The sequence below is a fragment of the Micromys minutus genome (assembly GCF_963924665.1).
Source record: "Micromys minutus genome assembly, chromosome: 9".
NCBI classification, from domain to species: Eukaryota; Metazoa; Chordata; class Mammalia; order Rodentia; family Muridae; genus Micromys; species Micromys minutus.
The window spans coordinates 60,643,780-60,656,468 of record NC_137978.1 but is presented as its reverse complement, the minus strand read 5'-3'; the positions used below and the strand labels follow the sequence as shown (position 1 = coordinate 60,656,468).

General features: G+C 46.9%; 2 protein-coding genes across 2 annotated transcripts in view; one reads left to right on the top strand and one right to left on the bottom strand.

Annotated features, from left to right (window-relative positions):
* The window catches only part of MTOR (mechanistic target of rapamycin kinase), a 107,779-nt gene that overhangs the window by 51,894 nt on the left and 43,196 nt on the right, over positions 1 to 12,689 (bottom strand). The gene's annotated exons all lie outside the window — the stretch shown is intronic.
* Positions 6,003 to 10,922, top strand: ANGPTL7 (angiopoietin like 7). The gene is made up of 5 exons (XM_080920957.1): positions 6,003 to 6,519; positions 8,133 to 8,233; positions 8,702 to 8,896; positions 9,478 to 9,676; positions 9,837 to 10,922. Exons 1-5 carry the CDS (start codon positions 6,171 to 6,173, stop codon positions 10,004 to 10,006), a joined length of 1,014 nt encoding a protein of 337 aa, XP_080777083.1. The 5' UTR covers positions 6,003 to 6,170; the 3' UTR covers positions 10,007 to 10,922.

The window sequence follows — 12,689 nt, the reverse complement described above, 5'->3', positions numbered from 1 at the left end:
CCGCTTTGGGGCCCTCCACCTCATCAAATCCTGCTATGGCATAGAACTGCCTCTGACTCCCCTGCTACTTTTCTCAGCACTGACTCTCAGCTCGGTGCCCAACACAGATTAACATCAGAATGGGCTGATGCCTCTACAGAGCCAGGATGAAAGGGCTGGCTAACCCTGGTGTCTTTATCAGGCAGCTCAATAGTCTTGGAACAAGAGAATAGTCTGCACACAGACCACAGCCACAATCTCTTTCTTCTCCTGGAGCTGAGGCCAGGGCACTGCACTTGCTAGGCAAGCACTAGACCAGTGAACTAAATCCCTGACCCCAACAGCTCTTGTGGAACAGATTAATTTCAAGACAGAAGGACAGCAGTGCAGACAGCAAGCAAAGGACATCTGAAACCTAACACATTAGAGGTGAGGTGGGGTCATCTAAATGCAGACAGGAAGAATTTATTAGGAAATTCTAAGGTCTTAGAATTAATCGCCTGAAAAAGGAGAGATGCTCAATGGGTAAAGGCTTGTCACCAAGCCTAATAACCAGAGTCTCATTTCCAGACCTCACATAGTGGACGGTGAAAACTGACTTCCAAAAGTTGCCCTCAACTTCCACATGTGTGATACTGCACAACATGGTAATAACATGCCCCGCCCCCACAGACACACAAGCACACACACACAAACCAATCTTTTTAAAAAGGTGGGTGTGCTAGGCACAGTAGCACATGATGATAATCTTAGCATTTAGGAAGCTGAGGTAGAACTGTAAATTTAAAAAAAAATTAATGTAAACCAAGTAGCTATTTTCTGATATTTCACAAAGGTTCCTGATGTCTTAATCCCAGAGTTTCCACAGAAGGAAAAGCTCTACAGCATCCTCATCCCTTCCTCTGGGCAGCTACATGTTTGTCACTTCCAGAGGATGTGCTCAGTGTGCAGTGAGTGAGACCACGTGATCCTCACGGCTGAAGAGAGTAACGGGTAACAGGTATCTAGGCAAGAAAGATGGATAAAAGAACTTCGCCTTTAGAAACTGATGAGGATGAGTGTATCTTCTATAAAATTTTATTTATTTATTTATTATTACTTATAATAATAAATTTATAATAATAAATCATTTATTTATTTATTTATTTATTTATTTATTTATTTATTTATTTATTTATTTATTTATTATTACTTGGTTTTCTGAGACAATCTTCCTATGTAGCCAAGGCTGGCCCTTGAATGTACAGTGATATTCATGTGTCAGTCAGTGCTGGGAACACAGGCATAAGCTACCATGCCTGACAAAGCATCTTTGTAATTTGGTGGAAAAGGGAGAAGCAGAGAGGCAAACATGGTTTTTTTGTGACCCAAGGTGCTGGTGATTGAATCCAGGACCTCACACGAGTTAGGCAAGTGCTATTCCATTGAACTCTGTCTCTGCTCTTCCCCAACCCAAATTAAGGAATATTATGGGTAGGAAAGTTTACTACAATATAATTTTAATTTCAAAATAATCTCACACATACATATTAAATTTATTCTACATAGTGATATAACAAATGCTCCTGCATTTTGCTTTTGCACATAACAGGTATTTTCTACTTTACTAAGGTATTTCATATTTTTTTTTGTTTTGTGAGTTTTGAAATGGCCTCACTATGTAGCCCGGGTTAGCCTTGAACTTTGTATTCTCCTGGCTTAACCTCTGCAGTGCTGGGATTTCAGGTGTGGGCTATCACAATTGTTCTCATAACTCTTTTTAATGCTATGCCAACAAGCCACCACCAAGAGAACCCAGCTGGCCTACTGTGGTAGGTCCAGGACACAAGGGAAGCTGAACATGCACTCCCAACCCCATGGACTCTCTGCTCAGTGAGCACTCCTGTGCAAGCTGGAAGAACTGTCTCTGGAAACTGTCCTGGAGGCTGAGCAATGCCTGCTGACAGGCTGGGCATGTACTACCTGCCGTCATCTGGATGGATGTGAGCCTTGTACCTAAAGCAACCCAGTGTGTGGCCCAGGTTGGTTCAAGCCTCAGTGTCAAAGCACAGGATCTGTGTGGGTCTGTGTGGGTCTGTGCGGGTTGGGTTTCCCACTGAGGGCCTGTTAGAGGCATGCTGTAAAAGTGATGAATGGCTGTCACATTTCCAAGGCCCTGGCTGATTTAGGGAGCCATTGGCAGGCACACTGCTCCCAGCATGTCAGCTAGTTAATTACTTCCAACTTTATCTTTTTTGTCAGCGCTTCTTGACAAATTGGCTGTTATCTTTTTATTCTGCAACAACGAATTCTGCACTGCCCCTCTTCTGGAGAGCCTGGAGGGTTTTCTCCCCTTTTCTGCTTTTTACCATCGAGAGTGAAATGAAGAGCTTGGAGAGAGACTCTGAGAAAGAAGCTGGTGGCTAGAGTGCAAAAGGTCAGCCTGAAGCTAGTTTAATCTAACTGGATGCAAAACACACTGGGTATTTTGGGTGAAGTCTTATCTTGGCTTCTGGATGGCCAAGATGGGACTCGGTTTAACAAGTGGATGCAGTTGAGAAACACAAACAGGTTGGCATGACGCCATCAGCTTCTAGATACACCTTCTGTAAAAGCAAGGTGGGCTAGCTGTGGACCATTAGGGACAGGGCCACATTGTAGGAATACTAATGTCCCTCCTGAGGTCAGAGAAAAGAAGTTTTTTTTATAGAGGTGACGCACCATACCTGGGCAGCAAGGCTCACAGACAGTGAAATGTCCCAAAGCATTTGGAGATGCCAGTGGTGTCACCACTCACGTACTCCAAGGTCACGAAGATAAATGTCAGAGAGAATGTCAGATCAGAACAGATATTAGCGGAACTACATGTCCCCTAGAGTCCCACCTCCATCTGACAAGTTCTTCCTGCTAAGTGCCCAATGCAGCTAGCATAACAGACAGACAGACAGACAAGGCCTGTCCTTCACGGCAGATACAACAACAACAGACCAGGACCACTGCCAGGCTGGGAGGCAGGAATCATCCCTATGAGATGCTTTCTGCGGTCAGACACTTATCTATGCATTTTATATGCGCCATCTATTTTTAAATAAATTTCTAAAGGAGAGACATAGGGAAAACGTCCCTAAGTGCACAGGCAAATGGATATCAGGGGAAGGACACAGCTGGCATTTCCGACAGACTCGGAGATCACAGGGCAGTGCATCACAGGGCAGTGCACTACGCTGCAGGCGCCTCTTACTGCACTATCCCAACCAGCACTTAGCTAGCTGGTCTGTTTTTAAACACTTATTTTTATTTTATATGTATGAGTGATTTGCCTGCAGAGATGTCTGTGCACATTCATGTGCCTGCAAAAGTCAGATGACGGCATTGGATCCTCTGGAACTGGGGTCATGGACAGTCGTGAACCATCATATAGATGCTGGGAATCAAACCCTGGTCCTCTGCCAGAGCAACACGTGCTGTTAAGCCTGGAGCTGTCTCCCCAGCACTGTTAGTTTCTGAGCACCATATGAGCGCTCAGCATTATGTTTGGTCAGATACTGTGCTGTTGCAGCCATAGCAGCTTTCCCTTCCTTGTTGTGGGACAGCTATTCTGCTGGTGAGACAGTACAGTTTGCCATGTGACCGTGGACGGATGTTTGAATGGATCTCAGTGCCTGGTTGTTGTCAGTGGCCTTTCCATGAACACCCTGAGTGTGTCTTTCTGAGACGTCATGCTGCTCCTACTGTGTCTTTGGTCCCCTCAGTAGAGCGTGAAAACCAGTCGATCTGTTTTCCTGTTAACATTTGGTATTTTCAGCTTTTCCACCCCTGCCCTTCTGGCTGGTATGTGCCTTGTTATGGTTGAAATGTGAGTTTCCGAGCTGATTCACGAAATGGCAGAGACCTGCACGTGTTTATGGGCCTTGCAGATCTCCTCCATCATGAAACCCGGCCTGTTCCCATGTTCTGCTGGGTGGGGACATCTTTATAATCTCTGGGCCTGGTTTACACAAGAGCACACATTGCAAACACTGCCTGACTCGGTGCCCCTTCTCTGTGCTGTCGGCTGCAAAGAAATGACTACTTTCTTTCATTCCTTTTTAAACATATGAAGTTCTGTCTATTTGCCAGATGAGGGCATCAGATTCCTTTATAAATGGTTGTGAGCCACCACGTGGTTGCTGGGACTTGAACTCAGGACCTCTGGAAGCACAGTCAGTGCTCTTAACCACTGAGCCATCTCTCCAGCTCCTCCTTTTCTTATTACCATGCGGTTCTTGCTATGTGATTACTTGCAATGTAGTTCAGGTGGTCAAAAACATACAATCCTCCTGCCTCTGCCCTCTGAGAGCTGGGGATGAGGAAAGTGCCACTTCAACTGGCCCACACACCTTCGTGCTCTCCCCAATGTTGACAGTTTTGGTGTCTGACTTATCTCAAGATGTTGATGGTAATTCCTACACCAGTGTGTTATGATTTTGCCTTCCACCTCTAGAATTTAAATGTAGAACTGAGATTCTATGTACGGTGTGAGGTGAAGGTAAAATGTGAATTAACCAGCTGGTTCACTATGCTTACTTCTGCATATGACACTGAAGTTCTAGGGCAGCAGGAGCAGCTAGGATGCTCTTACATGATCATACGGCGCACAACTTACACACAGCGCCACTGGATAGACTGAGATTACCTGAAAGAGCTCCACAGTTTAGCAAACTTTGATGCTAAACACTAATAAACTTCACAGAACCAAGAAAGGCTGTACTGTCCTCCTAAACTAGCTATTCACCGAGAAAACTAAGAAAGAGCAGAGACTAGCACAGTGCCATCTCCCAGTCAGAGCCTCTGAGAAGCTAACCCAGAAGATGTTAGTAACAACCTGATGTCCAAGGAGGCAAAAAAGATGGGAGGTGAGAGGAAATGGACGGTAGCCTAGCGAGCACCTAATGCTTTTCATTCAGAAATGTAACCCTGCTATGTAACTGCAGCTGCCTCAACAGAAACCACTTTTCAAGGAGCCAGAAACCCATCTGGGAAAGGCTTAGATGGGTTAAGGTAGGAAAAGCTGTGGGACCCACAATATAAAGTCTGACAGAGCTCCTGCCATAAGGCCGGAGGGCCCTTTGTATAGTTTTAGGGAAATATTCCATCTTTTACATAACTTGAGAGGCGCAATGCCCTTCAGGTAAAGGTATAAAAGCTGTGATTACCCCATTTTCTCAGACAACATGCATGTAGGTACAGGGGAACTAGCAGCAAGTTGCAAACCACACTGCAGGCAGAGAGGGAACCTAGATCTGTGTTTATTGGTGATGGGGAGTCTTTTCTCTGAGTGTGAACATGGGGTAAAGGTCAGACCCACTTACTGCTGCCCAGAACCTGACAGAAGTGTGGATGGCCAACCCCAGACCATGTCTGGCATGGCTGAATCTTCTTCTCTGCCCTAAGCTATGACAACTCTTGTAAAATGTTGAGTGATCTTTTTGGAAGGAGAATGTGTAAAAAGGAAGACAGTCCCACAGACGCAAACCACTAATTCAGGTTCAATAGGATTTTGCAGAACACTGAACGATGACCAGAAAGAGACATATCCAGCCCTGTTAAAACTCATCTCAGCCCAAATAAACAGAACCTTGAGTGAACAGCATGGATTACCTTAGCTAGCCTCCCCGGCTAAGCAGTCTCCATCACTACCTCACCCTCAGTCTGTGTTATATAACCTTCAGACAGGAGTTGGGAAAGCCTTTTACTCTGCCTGTCTGCTGATAGAGCTGAGCCAGTGGCTGGCAGGCCATAATCTAATAGGCGCAACCGGAAACAAGTTCACAGCTCCTGTCTGAGCCCAGAGACTGTACAGACAAGGAAACAAACACTTGCCCTGTCCCCCTCCTCCTCTCCTCTGGCCTCGGTTTACGCTGACTTCACTCAACAGGCACCTGACCCTCCCAGATGAGGTGGGAGGGGCTGTAGCACACAGGGCCCTCACAGGGGTGGAGGTACAGGCACCAGCAATATTTAAGGTGCTGCCTTGGTGGGGTGCTCAGACCTGGGAAGGAAAGTGTTCAAGTGCCCACTGAGCTGCATTTCAGAGACTCTAGCTTTAAGAAAGGCTAAGAAAGCACACAGAGGAAGAGACCACGAGGAAGGAAGAAAACTGCCAGTGTGAGTCAAAAAGTAAGCCTCCTACTCCTGCTAGGTACAGACTCTGCCCTACACGCCTGCACACAATGCTGAGGACCACCTGGCTATGCCTTATCCTCGTAGCCTCTGTCAGCCGCCCAGTGTGGCTGCAGAAGCCTCATAAACGCAAGACTCAGCTCAAAGCAGCCAGCTGCTGTGAGGAGATGAAGGAGCTCAAAGCCCAGGTGGCCAATCTGAGCAGTCTGCTGGGTGAGCTGAGCAGGAAGCAGGAGAGCGACTGGGTCAGTGTGGTCATGCAGGTGATGGAGCTGGAGAGCAGCGGCAAGCGCATGGAGTCTCGGCTCACCACTGCCGAGAGCAAGTACTCCGAGATGAACAACCAGATCGACATCATGCAGCTACAGGCTGCACAGACCGTCACACAGACCTCAGCAGGTGAGTGCTCCCCACACTCCTCACCACAATCCTGCTAATCTCCTGGCCCCAGCTCTGTTTCTGGATGGCCTGTTCAACACAACCTTGGGGGGCTTTTGGGAATGCACTATCTATAACTGCACCATCTCTAGGTTAGTGATGTGCTCGAAGTTTAGCCAGGACATCACAGCCTGCAGCCATTTGAAGAAAACCTTTGTATTCAACAAAGTGCAGACTCCTTGTGTTCTACAATTCTGATCTACTTTCTCTTTCTTCCATGATTGCTAATAAAGTTCTCCCAAATAGAAAGACCAATAAACGTAATGCTGAAATGTTGACCTTTAGTGGCTGAAAATAAGAAAGGCACATGCTATGAGTTCTTTGGGAAAACAACATTCAGATGAGCCAATAGATGAATTGCTGCTCAGAGAAAGATCTAATTTTCTGAGGTTACTGGAAAACATGAGTAATTTTACACATAAAGCATTTTTTAGTAATGCTTACTGCACAATAAACCAAGTCAAGAAGACATGATTAACTTCTACTGTGTAAGACCCTGGCTACCCTTGGTTCAGACAAAGAAAAAGTTTTGCCCAAGGCCTAGAAAGTCAGTTAGCAAATTAAACAAATGCAAATGCCTCCTGACCCTTGGTTTGAAAAGAGAAAGTTAGAGTTCTCATTTACCAAAAAAGTGAGTCTTCATTTACTCTGTGAGATCAGGCCAGATGCAGGGCTGACTACCACTTCTTGCTCCTAGAAATACCCTGGGAGGAAGGGTGGGTACACCTCATTCCCCCTCCCCAGAATGCTCTGTTGAGGAAGCAGGCTCTTCGGAATCTCTCATTTTCACCAGTGCTTTCCCCCCTAAGTCTCCAGCCCAGGGGGCACCAAGAAAAAAGTCCCAAGATAGTGCTGAAGTGTGTCGTGGACAACAGCCAGAGACTATGAGAAACAGCTGTTTCTTTGAAGCCCCAGTAGGAAGCAGCAGCCTCAAGACAGCCATGGAAGTTTTCAAGTCAAGCCCGAGGGGAAGTGGGAAACCTCATTTCCTTGATTTATCAAAACTTTCAGGGAACAGTCTCAAAGGGCTGTTTGGGGTTTTGGTTTTCATTTGAGCATCTAGTGATGTGAGACTGGGGAGGGATAAGATTTCAAATCTGTCTCCCTTAATTCAAGTACCTGTTGGCTGTTAGCTGAGAAACAACACCAAACCCAACTCCCTGAGATAGCAGAAGTTGGCCTCTAGCTAAGGTCTGACTCAAGAAGCCTGATGCTTTTCCCACGGTAGCTATCAAGTGGCCTTTACAGACCATACCATTACTGTTTCTAGAATTCACAGCTTAGCACTACAGCAGGATGTCTTATTTAGATTTAGCCCGAAACTTCCTGCTAAACAGTGCCTTGGCATGGGTAAGAGTTTCCTTATTCTATGGCCCCATAACCGAGGAAGCCTAAACATGCCCCTCAATCCTAATGTCCACTTCTTTAAATCAATACCCCAGGGGAACTACCCACAGGCACCATGGGGTAGAAATAAAGTCTTGGTTTTTATTTTTAATCCAGTTCAGATGCAGCAGGCATGCCCTCCCAACCTCAAGGCCCAAATCTCTGTTCACTCTGCGTTCTCCTAACAGATGCCATCTATGACTGTTCTTCCCTGTACCAGAAGAACTACCGAATCTCTGGAGTGTACAAGCTTCCTCCTGATGAGTTCCTGGGTAGCCCTGAGCTAGAGGTGAGGTCACAACTGCCATGTCCTACCCTGTGTCCTCCAGCATTAAAAGGCACAGAGACAACAGGACTTGCTCTGGTCTACGGAAAGGGAAATTCAAAAATGCAAATGTGCCCCATGATGGAGTTATGAGAATCCTCAATTTATGGGCTTCTCCCTCCATTCCAGCCCTCTACTGTTTGCAGAGCATCAGCAGACATCAACTGTCCTAGTTCTTCCTGACACAGAACGAGTTCAGATCTCTCTCTAGGAGAGGAGGGAAGACACACAGAAGTACCTGATTTTCCCATTTACTTTGTGTTCACACTGTCCACCATGACCCACAGACACTCATTCCCAAGCTAACCACAAGTGCCCTGCCCCTCCACACTGGGGCAGTTTGTGCTGAGTGTGCAGGGAGCCCAGGACCACAGCACACAGGTTGGGAAGTCTGTCCTTAAGCTCCTGCCCAGACGATCCTCTCTGCTCCAGGTGTTCTGTGACATGGAGACTTCAGGCGGAGGCTGGACCATCATCCAGAGACGCAAGAGTGGCCTTGTCTCCTTCTACCAAGACTGGAGACAGTACAAACAAGGGTTTGGCAGCATTCGAGGTGACTTCTGGCTAGGGAATGAACACATCCACCGGCTTACCAGGCAGCCGACCCGGCTTCGTGTGGAGCTAGAGGTGAGCTTGAGCTCAAGGCTGACTGGCCCAGGCCCACTGCACACATGGTTCAGAGGCGTCACCACAGTCTACTTCCTATAGCTGTGTGGTCAGTGTGGCAACATCCCTGAAGAGCTTTTTCCTGTCTCTAAGCAAAGTTAGACTGTGGCTGGCTGAGGTCCAGGATGACCCAGTAAACCCAGAGTTACTGGGATGAGATCACCATCTCCTTTGTTCTGGGATCTTGTTAAGTTCAAGCCTCAATGATGCTGTGTGGTGGCCCCTTTAGATGGCTTCAAGCACAATGTCCCCACTTACTCCTATAGCATCTCAAAATGAGATTTAACAAAAATCATACACCTGCCCCTTCAGACAAAGACATGAAGGGTTATAGACAGAACAATCCAGGCCATATGGTGAGTCTGGACCCAAGTTTGGTCTTAGACCTTTGTTTGCTGACTTCCAGCAAACACAGCGACCTGTAATAGTCTTACCAGAGTTCCAGCTCTGAAGAGCTACTTAGCTGTGGGGCGAGTGAGTGAGGATGGGGTCTGCAGAAATAAACTCTATGATTTCTCCAAGGCTTGGCTCCTCCCTTGCAGGACTGGGAAGGCAACACACGCTATGCAGAGTACAGCTACTTTGCTCTGGGCAATGAACTGAACAGCTACCGCCTCTTCCTGGGGAACTACAGTGGCAATGTGGAGAAGGACGCCCTCCTCTATCATAACAACACCGTCTTCAGCACCAAGGACAAGGACAACGACAACTGCTTGGACAAGTGTGCAGAGCTCCGAAAAGGTAAGACCTGGGAGGCAAGGGAGGGCTGGGCCCACTGAGGACAGCAGTGAGCTGCAGATGTGCTCTGGTGCTCTGGCTATGCTGTTCCCTCTGCTTTCACGCCCTCAATCAACCAGAATCTAGGGAGGGCACCCCAGCTTACTCATGTGTGTCTCACCAGGTGGCTACTGGTACAACTGCTGCACAGACTCCAACCTCAATGGGGTGTACTACCGCCTGGGGGAGCACCGGAAGCACATGGATGGCATCAGCTGGTATGGCTGGCATGGAGCTAACTATTCCCTCAAACGGGTGGAAATGAAGATCCGTCCAGAAGCCTTCAATTCCTAACAGAAGGCTGCTGCAGAGCCATGTGAGACGGAGGCTGAGGAGGGCGAACAACGAAGAGGAAGGGGACGGTTTATCATCACTTTACCTGTGCAGTCACACGAGCACATGCATACAATAGAACCACACATACCAAACGGTGCACATTAGCAGATGGCGCAAGGCTAGTGGGACCTGCCATGGGTGTCTCAGGGGAAAGACTGAGTGGGTCCACAGAGCAGTAGCTCATCTTCCACATGCCTTACTGTGGACAACAGTAACCACTTAACCCATTTCCCTGAGGCTTAGATGACGCGAGGAAAAGAGTTGTGATTCTCAGCAGACAGGCCGTGAGAAATGAAAGCAGGTGGCGGAGAAGGGGCTTCCTATTCTTAAACCCCATGACACTTCCTTGTGTCTATAGGATTTGCTTTGTTTCCCTGTCTCTCTACACAGCTCTTGCTATCCTGGAACTCACTATGTAGACCAGGCTGGCCATGAACTCACAGAGATCAATCTGCTTCTGCTTCCCAAGTGCAGGGATTAAAGGCATGTTCCACCATACCCAGCATATAGGAATTTTAAGACACAAAAATGTGGAGCTAAAACCAGCTGTCCAAATTGGACTTGCTTCAAGGCATCTCCAGGGTCTTAGGCTTTGCAGGCAGAACCCTGAGGAAGAGGCCAGCACTGCAAAGCATGCTGTGGGCCTGACATGGGCGAGAAGACCAGAGGGAGGTGATCACAATACTGCCTTCAAACATTCTCAGTCAAAAAACCTTTTTCTTACTCATTCTGTAATAAACAGATCCCCTTTAACAAAAATGTCTAGACAATGAAGGTAGATGGCGCTGTGGTTTAAAACTTGTGCTGTATATAGAAGCATCTTCCTTGTAAGAATCAAATATTCTGGATTTTATTTTGAACATTCAAAGTATCTTTTTCTTTTACAATAAATACTATCAAAAATTGATGATTTCCTTTTAAATTTTTATTATTACCACTGAAAGAAAGCATGATAAAAACTGCAGGTAAGAAGTCAGAACAAGGGGTGACCTTGGAGTTTGTTCAAGGAAACCAAAGAAGCATGACCAACCCCCCCAAAAAAAAACTGGGAGGAGGAAAGGAGGGGAGGAGAGCAGCAGGGGTGGAGGGAGGTGGGGAGGCGGGGAGGAGAAGTAGGAGCAGAGCCCAGCATCCACAGCCCCACACCAATGTGCTCTCAGGACACTTTACAAGATGTTCCTGTTTCCTCCCTTCACCATAGGGATGTCCAGTGGTTCTGCCCTTTACACAAAGAATCATTCTCTAGAGGAAGTCAGTACAAGATAAGCCATGATTCCCACTTAATAACTTCTGCGACTGCTAGAAAACTACTTCCCCTTGTGAGCAAGAACCTTAGGGAGTTTTCAAAGAAGTAAAGAGAGAAAAGAAGTTGCCTGAAGCAGGGATTCCCAGGGGAGAGCTATTCAAACACAGACTTCCTCAGGCAGGCAGGAGAATGCAGTGCCCGGAACCATAAGGCTTGGAAGATCAGGGGAACAGGCTTCACGGGCGCGTGCAGAGGAAGGAGCCCACACAAAAGCTGATGGTTCTTTCTTCATTTTACTATGATCCCCATAACCAAAAGACTTCTCAGAGATGGCAAGAGGGAGGGTGGAGAATGGACAAGGCATTCCTAGCTCCTCCACTTCCCAAGCACACACCAAGGATGGTGCCCCCACAGCCTCTCACCAGAGAGAAGACAGAACCACCAGGAACCAGAAGCAGAGTTGGGTGTGGCTGAGACAAAGGGCATTTTGTTCTGACAAGGCCCTTTAAGAAAAGAACAGGAGTTACACAGAACAGCACCTACAAAGGATGCTCACAATCAGCCTGACAAGCAGATCCTTCCAGGGAGCACCAGCCCTTGTTTTTAATTATGCAGGCATCTCAATCAGAAAAATTCAAAAGGAGATGGCATGTTAGAGTAGGGCAGAGAACGAACAGCTTTGGTGACATCCTATATTCTATTCTACTGAGCAAAAAAAAAAGAAAAAAAAAAGGCTGGCTGTTGGGCACTGTGGTGAATCTCCTTAATGCTAGAGAGGCTAGCAGATCTCTGGTGAGGCCAGCCTGGTCTACACAGAGAAATCCTGTCTCAAAACAACCACCACCATAACAAAAAGCAGGCTAACAGACTTCTGCCCTCATGCACTGGATAACTGAGTCCCAGGGCTATTATGATATACTTCTTAAAGTTCAGTTCCTTCTAATCCACTGTTCCCCTGAGAAGTGATTATACTTTCTCATCTATGTGAGCTTCAAGTAGCTTATATCATCTCAGTGGTGACCCAGCTTGGAGATTACATGTAGGATCTAATTTGCCCTCAGACAGACTGAAACAAAGCAGAAAACCCTCCCATATTGGCCTCTTGGGTCCTGAGATCACAGGTATGCATCACCACATCTGGCTAAAAGGCAATTTGTTTTTTAAAAACAAAACCAAGAAACTTGAAAGAGCTGACTAGAGTAAGTGTATGTATCACTGTAAGCTCTGAGAATAGGTAAATTAACAAAAGGGGTTGGGAAGGAATCAACCAATGTACGTGGGGGGAGGGGTGTTAACAGTCACAACAGGCCAGGCACCTTCAGCTTGCTGGGGAGAGGGGCCGGAATTCACTCAGTGACTTGAGGGGTGCACCCTCAAGAGCACACTGCTGGCACA

Bases quoted from the DNA above. Each gene is read 5' to 3' on its own strand.
- ANGPTL7 (XM_080920957.1), top strand. From the start codon at position 6,171: ATGCTGAGGACCACCTGGCTATGCCTTATCCTCGTAGCCTCTGTCAGC. The intron at 6,520-8,132 runs GTGAGTGCTCCC...TTCTCCTAACAG, and splicing joins CGTCACACAGACCTCAGCAG to ATGCCATCTATGACTGTTCT. The intron at 8,234-8,701 runs GTGAGGTCACAA...TCTCTGCTCCAG, and splicing joins TGGGTAGCCCTGAGCTAGAG to GTGTTCTGTGACATGGAGAC.